We start from the raw sequence: 10891 nt of genomic DNA on the forward strand, positions 1-10891 counted from the left end.
ACCCCAACCCTGCTAACCATCTAGGATCTAGCACTATCAGTTGGATCGAGTTACACGTACAGACTCATGAGCCTATTCGAGTTGTTTTGCAGGTGTCTTGGGTCTGGAGGAGGACTTGGATGGGGTTGTTTTAGACGTCGACGAGCTTTGTCGCAGGTGACGATTGGCAGCAGGAATGGCCTGTGGCAAGAGTGATGGAGCTTCAGCCATGGCGATGCCTAGCTCGATCTTGTCTAAAAGTAGAGCGAGCAGGAGATGAACACACTTCAATTAACAGAGACCCGGGAGTTTCGCCGGTACCTAACTTACCTGCCAACCGGACATCTCCAACCATCATCTCGCGGCCTGACCAGGCCTCCGCCTCTTGCTCCTCTCCGGCGTATTCGCTGTCCAAATAGTGTGCGTGCATGGTGATCGTCGCGGGGCCGGAGCTAGCTAGGGAGGCAAGATGAGCATGATCGACGTGCTGACCCGGGTGGACGCCATCTGCAAGAAGTACGACCGGTACGACGCCAACAAGCACCGGAGCGACGGCGCCGCCGGCGACCCATTCTCGCGCCTCTACGCTGCCGTCGACGCCGAGATCGACGCCGCCATCGAGGTCCCCTCATGCATGATCTCTCCCTCTCGCGTTGGCGCCTTCCTCGGCTGCCCTTCGGGATGGATTCTTGCCTCGCTTGATCCTCGAATTAATTCATCGTCATACCGTGGTGGATTTGTTCAGAGATCGGGGAGGGCCGCGAAGGAGAAGAACCGGGCGGCGGTGGTGACCCTGAACGCCGACGTGCGGCGGACCAAGGCGCGGCTCCTGGAGGACGTGGTCAAGCTCCAGAAGATAGCCGCCAAGAAGGTGAAGACTCGATCACTGTTCTTAACAGTTGATCATCATTGGTATTTACTGTTAATCAACACACAATTTAGAGCGGAATTTCTGATAGAAATTCGGATGCATGAACACAAATATGCAGGTGAAAGGTTTCTCGCCGGAGGAGAAGGCGTTGCGGAGTGATCTGGTCGCAGCACTGCCCCCACAGGATCCAGTCCATCTCCGACGGCGGCGGTGGTGGCGCGGTGGAGCAGGACGGCGGCTGGAGCGGCGGGAATACTCGACCGGGGGTCAAGTTCAATTCTTCAGGTCACCATTTTTCCCTGCAAACATCTGTGCTGTCCAAATGATGTTCTTAGATCTGTTTAGAACGAAAGAATTTCATAGCAATAGTAAACACGCACGTGAAATCCACGTGTCCATAATAAAAAAGAAACAAATAATAATTCAATTTGTTAAGCATATCCATACGGTAAGCATTGAAATAGATTGCAAACAGTTGAGAAAAAAATTAGACTATTCAAAATTTTAATGATAGCTTCCACAAATATTTATTATCATCCCCACCATCCTTACAACAATTATATAAAAAATCATAGAATTATTCTCAAACAACATGCCTTTTAACACAGTCAGGATGCCCATCTGTCATCCTACATATCAAATGAATAATTTGTTATCAAAATGCTAAAATCCATTCCGCCTGGTTGGTTGAAAATTGAAGTAATTGTCAAGAATTAATTTCCCTTGGAACCGCAAACTATAAATTTCATTTAATGCCAAACATATAGTTTGCATTGTGTTAAAAATGCTAAATTTGATGCTAAGTTTGAAAAAACCATCATAATATCAACAGACTTTGTTCCACAAGGCCCTAAGACATCCTATATTGTTTTCTCATTTAATGCCAAACATATAGTTTGCATTGTGTTAAAAATGCTAAATTTGATGCTAAGTTTGAAAAAACCAATATCATAATATCAACAGACTTTGTTCCACAAGGCCCTAAGACATCCTATATTGTTTTCTTAAAACAAGAATTCCCAGTTTCACACGCTGTCAACTAAGATTAATGAAATATCATCATCAGTGACATAGTTGGCTTCACTTCTTACCCTAAATTAATAGATAAGGTGATATTGATTTTGGTGCATTATTTTCTTGACTTCAAATTTTGTTCCGTATAAGCTTCTCACCTTCTCCTACTAATTCTATATGGCTAAGTACTAAGAAGAAGATGAAAATATTAGCAAGCATCATACCACAAAACCAGTCAGATTCTTCATCTAAATTATTTGTGGCAATATGCATTGCAATTAATAATTAATATCTCACATCTCTTGTATGTAAATTGGTTTTTGATATAATTAAGAACTTTACGTCTCATACATGTAGAATCTGATTACTTGACCATGTTGGTTCCACTTACAAACGACATTTATTATACAAGACTGGAAAATGCTGGGAAAAAATAAGATGAATATAAAGAACACAGGAGAATAGTTATGGTACAGCGATTGGACATCTCGTACAAATTTTAGCAATGAGGATCATTAGCTTACCTTATATTCATGCCCAAGCAAAGCATTGAAGAAACGTGATGGCCGATATTCAGGGCATGGTGTCCAATGAGTAAACAACTAAAACAACAAATATGTGAACTACAGACCTTTGAGCAATGCACATATTTCAGTAGGTATTTTACTGGTTCGTATATTATATTTTACGTCATTTCAGTCATCAAAATACAGGGGGAGAAGATGAAAGAATTGAATATGATTCAAACCTGGAGGAATAAAAAATGCTATGAATGCATACAAGTTAATGATAGACGGAACAGTAAGACCACTAAACTTCTGTAATTTATTAGAATTATACTGCATACAGCCAATCATTGACTAAGCTAATCCCTCTTTGCTTTAGCACCCTTGGAAAATCTTGCATCACGTCTTACGGTTCTTTTTTATCACGTCTTACAGAAATATTTCTCAACCTTTGTTCAATTCACGATCTAAAAAAGCAAACATGTGTTCAGTTCACACTAAAATTCCAAAAATACTTGCATTGAATTGTTGCAGTACTGTAAGACACATGTTGCCAAATAGTAGGTGTTAATTATTGCGACACATAGGACATGAAACAGGAGAGAAGTCCAAATGAAATTCGTAGATGCAAGCTAATCTACATGTTAAGACATGGTAGATCTTACCGATTCTGAATAAGCAACCGAAGAGTTCTAAATCTTACTAATTTTGAATAAGTAACCGAAGAGAAATCAACTAAAGAGGGTTATCACAATTGATTTAGACCTGCATACAAAAAAATAAGCCTAATCTTAAAAACGCGATGAGTGAACTGGGATTTAGTGGCATTAAATACCAACCGACAGATATGGTGACAAATGTCGGACAACAGTTAAAGCATGAGCGGCATAAGGATGATGGCCATGGCAAGAACAGAGTTCTTGCAGTTGTTCCCCTCTCCCCTCGTCGCCTCTCCCCATCCTCGCGTGGACTCGAGTTGGCACTGGTCTAGACGGTGGGCCTCCGCAGAAGTGCCGCCCCTGTGAGAGGTGGAGGAGGAGGAGAAGCTGATGCAGGCGCCGGCAGCGTGCAAGGCAAGAAGGGAGATCTGACCATGGACATGGAGCACTTGTGGGCAGCAATCCAATTCCACGGTCCTCAAACGGTCGTAGATGCCTCCCACCACGCCGGTATGCTCCTTCTCCCGTGACAATGTTTACTCGGCCTCGACCTCTTCACTTCCTCGTCTGTTCTCACCCCTGGTACGCTGGAAGCACCGCGCCGGTAATCGCCGTTGCCGCCTCTCGAAGGTCCCGTCACCTGCACATCCCCTCCACCTTCACCTCCTGCAGGACACCCCTCGTCTCCCCGCTCCTTTGCATCCTCCGCGCCATGATACACTGGTTTGTATCGAACGCCGCCGTGGCGGGAAAAGGTCAAAAGGCTAGAGTGGGTTGGTGATGGAGGAGGCCACAGGTCTCCGGTGCAGGAGGAGACTACGAGCCGCAAGAGAATGGGGTGGGGGTGGCCGGCACCCAAAGGAGGAAGGAGAGCATAGAGGGAGCACGCGGCAGACCCCAACGGGGAGGAGATCGCCAAGCGCCAAGTAGGCGAGACTGGTGCCACGGAGGAGGTCGCCGCGCGCCGAGCAATGGAGGCTGTAGGCGCAGAGGTGGTCACCACATGCCGAGCACGCAAGGTGGGAGGATGGAGGCACGAGGGATAAAACCCATCGGGACTAATTGATTGATGTGGTACTTAGAAGGAGGAGCAATAATACGGAGTAACATTATGGATCACATGATTGGACTAATTGATTGGTGTTTCCAAATTGATTGATTAACTGCACCATTTTAGGAGGGAATACATGTATGATCTGGAGTTCTGGACCATTTGATCGAATAGATGGACGGATGAGATCAAAAGTTCCCCACGCAACTTGTGATTTTTATATTGCTATAGATATAGATTCAACAAGAAAACAATTCAATTTGTGCATGAACAAGAAGAAATTCATGTGTTTCCAAAGAGGGCCTCATTCTCTGGCTACACAAGAATTTTGGTCAGTCAACATTCCAAGTTCTGTGCAGTAGTGCTAGTAACCAGTGAGTGGGCACCAGCACGTCCTTCAGTTTGTGTCATTCTGTTCTGGGGAATCTTATGCAATGCGACAATAGAAAAAAAAAATTAGAATACGCAAGAGAACTACGTATCTTTTGTTTTAAGAAGGGATTAAAGTGTTTTTACAACGCGAGACGGATTGAACGCTCGCCAAATTAAGACTTATGCTAAGAAACAGACAACCAGGTGAGAACTAGGCTCGTGTCGCGGCACCTGCCAAAAGCTCTGTCTCGTCATGATGGCACGCACGACTTGAGCTGCCACGAGACTGACATGAATAAGGAGTCGATCCCTTTCTTCTGCTCGGCTTCCCATGACCTGCACGCAACTGCAGCCACCAATCGATCGTCGATGTGTTCGGCGGTGGAGGGTTGCAGGACCGCCCGATCCAGTGGAGTATGTCGCACCACACCTGCTTGGTGAAGCTGCAGTTGGTGATTAGATGGTCAGCCGTCCCTTGTTCCTGGTCGCAGAGTACACAGGATGTATGCCCTGGGAGGTAGCGGCGTTGCCGGCAGTGCTAGCCTAATGAAAAACTTGCCTTTCAGTGGCGCCCAGACCTTCCAGATTGGTTTGGCTCCATCAAAAGTAGATTGCTCCTTGAAATTACTCAAGTTTAGCAATCAATGGAGAATTCTATCATAGGGATTTGGATGTCTGGAAGAGTTCGAAATGACGGTGTTTATCGTTTGTTTGTCGATCGAATGCAGTTGAAACTCTTGATGAGGGGTACTTCCAGACCAGCGAAGAATCGGAGCAGTTCAGAAGAGAGTACGAGATGCGGCGAATTCAGCAGGCAGGTTTTCTGGTCATGGAAAAATGGTAGTCGTGCCCAAATGCATCTCTGAACCATAACTTGTCAGGTGTGATGCGCAGGATGAAGGGCTGGACTTCATCTCCGAAGGTCTGGACGCGCTGAAGGATCTGGCTGAGGACATGAATGAGGTTTCGTAGCAAATTCATGCTGCTTCTGTATGATCCTTACTTCTTCTCTGGTTGCATTAGTTCAGCAGTGTTCATGTAACTCTGCAGGAACTGGATAGGCAGGTTCCTCTGATGGATGAGATTGACAGTAAGGTCAGCTTCTACTGCTTGCACAATGCATGTTATCGTCTATTCTTCTTGCCCATGGTTGAATTTTGTGGGATATCTATGCAATTGCATGATTGTTGCAGGTGGATAAAGCTAGTTCAGAGCTCAGGAAGACTAATGTCAGACTAAAAGAAACTGTCAACCAGGTGAGGTGCTGATATATTTTTTCTTGTTTTATTTTTGGGATGAACGAGCAGCTGTTATTGTTGAATTCCTATATTCTTATTTAACTGCAACTTTTTATTTTTTGTGGAATTGTTCTTAGATTTGCTGGTAAAAAAATCTGGGTTTTGTTTTGTGCAGTTTCGGTCTACTAGGAACATCACAATTGATATCATCTTGATATGCGTCATTCTTGGCATTGCAGCATACCTCTACAAGTACGAAGTTCTTCAGCTTTACTGCTTCCATCGTTTTTATTGGTGTGCCCATCTGATTTGGTTTTCTATTGTTTCCCTTTCTGATGCAGCATACTCTCACAGTGAATCTTCATGACATGATAACACAAGCATCTGTGCAGGAACGATATGTTTGAAAACTAAACTTCTGAAAATCCCTTGTTCATGTGAAGGAGTGCCACATCTCTGCATGGCTAAGAGATTAACTTCGCTATCTTTTGAGAAGAAAAGAACCTGGTAATGATATTCCAGGCAGGCCAGACAAGAAAGTTTTTTCTAATCCAAGGCTGTAAGAATCTTCATCCATTTTGCAATCTGTTTGGCAGTCACAAGATGCATCCGCCAAGAAAAATTTGAATGCTCAACCAGGTAAAAAAATGAGCATACAAAACAAAACCGCAATGGCAGAATCTCAAATCATAAATTGCAGCAGCAATCTATTATGAATCCATCAAATCAAATGCATACAACTGCCAACATCCTTGGGCAAAGGTCATACCACTACCAACCAGGAAACTGGCACAGTTTAATCTACTCTCTACTTTTTTCTAGATTCCAAATAATTGGTGCATAATAATACTCGAGAAAACACATCGATGTGTCAACACAAGATATTCAGTTAAACAAAATTGAATGGACTTCAAGGCATCTGAGTTCTCATTGGTCCATTGGTTACCGCATCTTGTAGTACTGTGTTCTTGATACCTGACATCTATGCCCATTTAGGGAGTAATTGAGCTTAATGTCAATGTCCCGGGGATTCTTTTTATTCGGTGCGACTGTCATGCTACCCGTCAGGGTCTCACCCTCGCATATGGTGACTACATCCTCAAGATACAGAACAGTTTGCTTCCAGTGAGTGGCTTTTGATCTCGGGCCTGCAAGGAGTAATTTGAAAATGTGTTTGTGCTCACCAAATTGCTCGAATGAAAAATACATTGTAGGTGAAAATTGAGAAGAGAATGAACCTGTTGAGAAGCCCATCATCTTATGGCATTTGGTGAATGACACGTTGAAGTATGCGACAAGAGCATGAATGAAATCATTCCGCTCTGCGACCAGCTTGAATGGTACAGTAAAGGACGCATCTCCAGGGGTCATTTTGGAAATATCCATTGTCTGAAATACAATATCAGCAGATGGATTTAAGCTGAAATATCATTGAACAAAAAATAACGGAAGCAATATAACTTGTTTGAGGCGTGCAACTACCTTCAGTAACTGACAGTTAGTGACAATCTGATTTGCGTCCACTGTATCTACAAGTGGCTCCATCATTGCCTGTTTCTTTATGCAGCTCATATCAAATCCATATACATTATCCCAAACTGCATGAGGGATAAACAAAACCATCAGAGATATATCTAACTATATAACTTTCATTACTTCATAAATAACCCAGGAGAACTTCCTGAAACTGGTTAAGCTTTTTAAAGCTAATAAGACTCATGTAGATGATGAAGCTTTTTAAAGCTAATAACACTCATGTAGATAAGTCTCATGCACCAAGTACCAGGGAACTTACATTCAATTTTGTCTTCCTTATATTCCGCATCTTCAATTGCAGTAAGATGCAAAGAGGCTTTATCTGGTAGTACCACACCACCATCAGCCTACATAGCAGTAGCACACAACATAAGCTACAGCTCTCCAAAAGTTCAAATGCTGTCCACAAAGCACATAACAGCAGTTCAGAATACTCATAGCCAACCAAAATTGCATTTTTTTAATAAAAAGAACTAGAATGAGAACACACAATGAACCAAACACATACCATCTACTGTGAACAAAATCTGAACATTTTAACTAGGAAGGATCACTTACAAGCCATTTATCACGTGCATATAGGACAGTATTCAGCATATTCTCAAAAAGGAGGAAATAGCCCATCCACTCTGAGATTATTACATCTACTTTAGGGACAGGAAGCTCAATTTCTTCGACTTTCCCTTTTATTACAGTTATGACTGCACAGAGGACAATAATGTTAATGATGGGTCATTGGCAAATAAGCATGACATGCAGAAATAGAATCGGTAGTAAATTGGATGGCAAGAATTCACCTTCAGAATATCCATTTGCATTCACAATTTCCTTTGCCATGTCTGCCATCTGGGAACACTCGATCTGTAAAAGTACGAGCAGTTCAATATATTAGCAAAAGAGGATTGAAAGATAGAAGTATATAGATGTCAAGATGACAAAAGAAAACAGCGGCTGATGAGCCCAGAGTAAAATGAATTAACTACAAACTTCTCAAATCCGAAACTGCACGTGACGATACAGGATATTGCAAAACCTCTGTGCTTGTTATCAAAATGGACATCCAGATAAACAAAGAACACAATAACATTGGGGAAACATGCAGCTTTTATCTTGAAGAGAGAAAATGATTTCTAGTTTCCATCAGATTAACCAATTTTGTATACTTCTCATGCTTCTAAAGTATATATATGAATAGGTTAGGTGACTTCTATTTAATTTAACTAGGTTACAAAAGGTTACATACTTGCATGCTAACTAGGTTATAAGGTTTCACCAGAACGTGTGGCAGATAATGGCTTAACAGTTTAGATTGGTGGGAAAAAAGATGTACCCACTAAAATAGCATACTTATTATCATTAAATTACCATGTAGTGAAATGAAAACAAGGGCGAAAATCAGCCAACTAACCGCATAGACATGCTTAGCTCCTGCTTTAGCACAGAAAAGGGAAAGAATCCCGGTTCCGGCGCCGACATCAAGGACTATTTTGTCCTTGAAAAGAAAGCTATTCTGGGTGATAACATTCTGATATGATTTTGTCCGAACAACATCTTTTAGCATTTCCTGCAGTCAATACACAAAAATAATTGGCATCTCCAGTATACAAATATCCCTATTCTGAATAGTTACAAGCAATTAGAAACATAATTGCTTGTAAAACGTGATGCCATTAAGCCACCGCAGGTAAGGCTTTCAAAATAACTTACTTCATGAATACCTGCAAAACAAAGAACATGGTAAAATCATGAGTACATGTTACACTTCATTCAAGAGAGAAGCATGAGTACATAGTTAAGTTACAGCACAGAAACAGAACACAGCAGGTAAATTTAACACTGCTAGAAGAAATGAATGCGATGGGGAAATAAGAGTACAGAGTACAGAACATGTGCTACAAAATATTATCAATACAAAAAGAACAAAAAAATACAAGTTTTAAAAAGAATCTCATTAACAGCCAGTCAGATGACAAAAAATAAAAGTTTATGCAATTCAGTTCTAATGTTTCGTCCTAAAAAAATCCAGTGCTAATGATGTTTGGTGGTGCAAAACAGCACAAAAATAGTACAAGAGACCAAAAAATAAGCTGCAGGAGCGCAAAAGACTTCAAAGACTACCATCCATACAACTGAACACCCCCAAAAATCTATTCAACAAAACAAAAGGAGATTTTCCCCTTTCTTTTCCATGCAACATTATGCTGACAGCAAACATTTAGCATATCAAAAAGACAACTACGCATTAACCAACTAATAACCACATGAAAGTATGGAACCACTGAAGACAGAATTATTTTTTGCACCAATGGTACAACTAAATTGCAAGTAGTAAGGGCAAAAATGTACCACAGGTCCACGATAACAACCAATGAAGTTTTAATTCAAGTAAGGATCACAACTTCACGAAAGGACAGATTTTTAGCTGAGAAACAATCTAAGTCAAATTCGCAATACTAAGAAACATTAAACATCTGGGGGAGCGAAACCAACTAAACAACAATCTTTTAAGTTCATGAATGCCGCGTTCAATGGAAGCTCTAATTCGCGGGTGGTGATTAACAATCAAATTCGCATCTTCTCCACACGTTCTGTTATATATGATGAAAATCTAACCGAAGTTCCAGCTGAGGGGGTTCTATAAAAAAGACAGGCTACACGGAACAAAAAAAAAATCAAAATCTTTTGCTGGTTCGTTGTGAGCACCAGCAAAAACTTTAAATCATCACCTAAACTAATACTGCAGATGAATACTAATTCCAGTCTTCCTGATAGCACTGTACAGTGAACAAGCTAGACTTCTAGTTTAGCCCACGCAAGCACTCGAATCTTCAACCAAAGACCCATCCTTCCCCGCACCTACAACCATACGAACAAATCTACCACTTCCTTCGCTCCACAAACTTTCCAAGATTAATTTTTTTTGGATAAAAGCTGATAGCAACATCATCCAAATCTGCGGAATAAATAGCGCCTTCGCGAAATCGAACAGCCGGACGCGCCTACCGAAGTGGGAGTAGGAGTCGAAGTAGTAGTCAGCGCTAGTCTTGTCGCTGCCAATCACCTCCTCCTCCCCCGCGGCGTCGGGGCTCTCCTCCACCTCCATCCTCACCTCCTCCGCCTCCTCGTCGGAGTGGACCCTCAGCCGCGACGCCGTCGCCTCCGCCAATCCGCCGTTGGCGACGCGGTTGCCGCCCTTGCGCCGATCCATCTCGCTCCCCTGTCTCTAGAACGGCTCGGTCCGGCCGGGGTTACACTGCGCCGCGCCGCAAAGCAGGGGAGAGAGCTAGGGTTTTGCGAGAGAGGGAGAGGAGGGTTTGGCGCTTGAGAGGTTTTATAGGCACAAATATATGTCCAGATACAGATACAGATACAGGCAGGCTGGTTGCTAGCAAATACTAAGTGAGTCCTTTTTAGACACGTCTGAACCTTACAGGATTCACAAATGCGACGAAAACATTTGAAATGCTCAGTATCTACCGATTCAGTACGGTTCGTATTTAGAAATTGAGTGGTTCTTGATTAAATTTAAAATTAAAAATTTTAATAAAATTTGATTGAATTCTACAGTTTTCGAAGAATACGCTGGGTGCGGTTTTCGATCCTCGGTCGCATTTGTGAAGCCTGACCTTATATCCTTTATAAGTGTTTTATCGTCTTATTTTTGC

The 10891-nt window shown here is 42.4% G+C and overlaps 1 protein-coding gene and 1 pseudogene across 2 annotated transcripts; one reads left to right on the forward strand and one right to left on the reverse strand.

Moving 5' to 3' along the window:
• The first annotated feature begins 317 nt into the window (after positions 1-317).
• On the forward strand, positions 318-6306 carry LOC133897365 (syntaxin-71-like; annotated as a pseudogene).
• Positions 6307-6372: 66 nt separating this feature from the next.
• Positions 6373-10588, reverse strand: LOC133897364 (probable protein arginine N-methyltransferase 1). 2 transcript variants are annotated; one of them, XM_062338078.1, is made up of 9 exons: positions 10230-10588; positions 8934-8944; positions 8635-8790; positions 8024-8087; positions 7785-7927; positions 7486-7573; positions 7173-7288; positions 6929-7079; positions 6373-6838 (listed from the first exon to the last, which is right to left on the reverse strand). In XM_062338078.1, exons 1-9 carry the CDS (start codon positions 10432-10434, stop codon positions 6633-6635), a joined length of 1140 nt encoding a protein of 379 aa, XP_062194062.1. In that variant the 5' UTR covers positions 10435-10588; the 3' UTR covers positions 6373-6632. The 2 variants fall into 2 exon arrangements, with proteins under 2 accessions (XP_062194062.1, XP_062194063.1); XM_062338079.1 differs by lacking the exon at positions 8934-8944 and having other exon boundaries at positions 10230-10366.
• Between the last annotated feature and the right edge of the window lie 303 nt (positions 10589-10891).

This window comes from Phragmites australis, chromosome 17, assembly GCF_958298935.1.
Source record: "Phragmites australis chromosome 17, lpPhrAust1.1, whole genome shotgun sequence".
Lineage (NCBI taxonomy): Eukaryota > Viridiplantae > Streptophyta > Magnoliopsida > Poales > Poaceae > Phragmites > Phragmites australis.

What these genes read in the sequence shown, in the direction of transcription:
- LOC133897364 (XM_062338078.1), bottom strand. Translation starts at nt 10,434, where the DNA reads ATGGATCGGCGCAAGGGCGGCAACCGCGTCGCCAACGGCGGATTGGCG. An exon ending in GAGCTAAGCATGTCTATGCG is followed by an intron (nt 8,088 to 8,634) that starts GTTAGTTGGCTG and finishes GTACTTTTACAG; the next exon opens with ATCGAGTGTTCCCAGATGGC. An exon ending in TAAGGAAGACAAAATTGAAT is followed by an intron (nt 7,289 to 7,485) that starts GTAAGTTCCCTG and finishes TCCCTCATGCAG; the next exon opens with TTTGGGATAATGTATATGGA.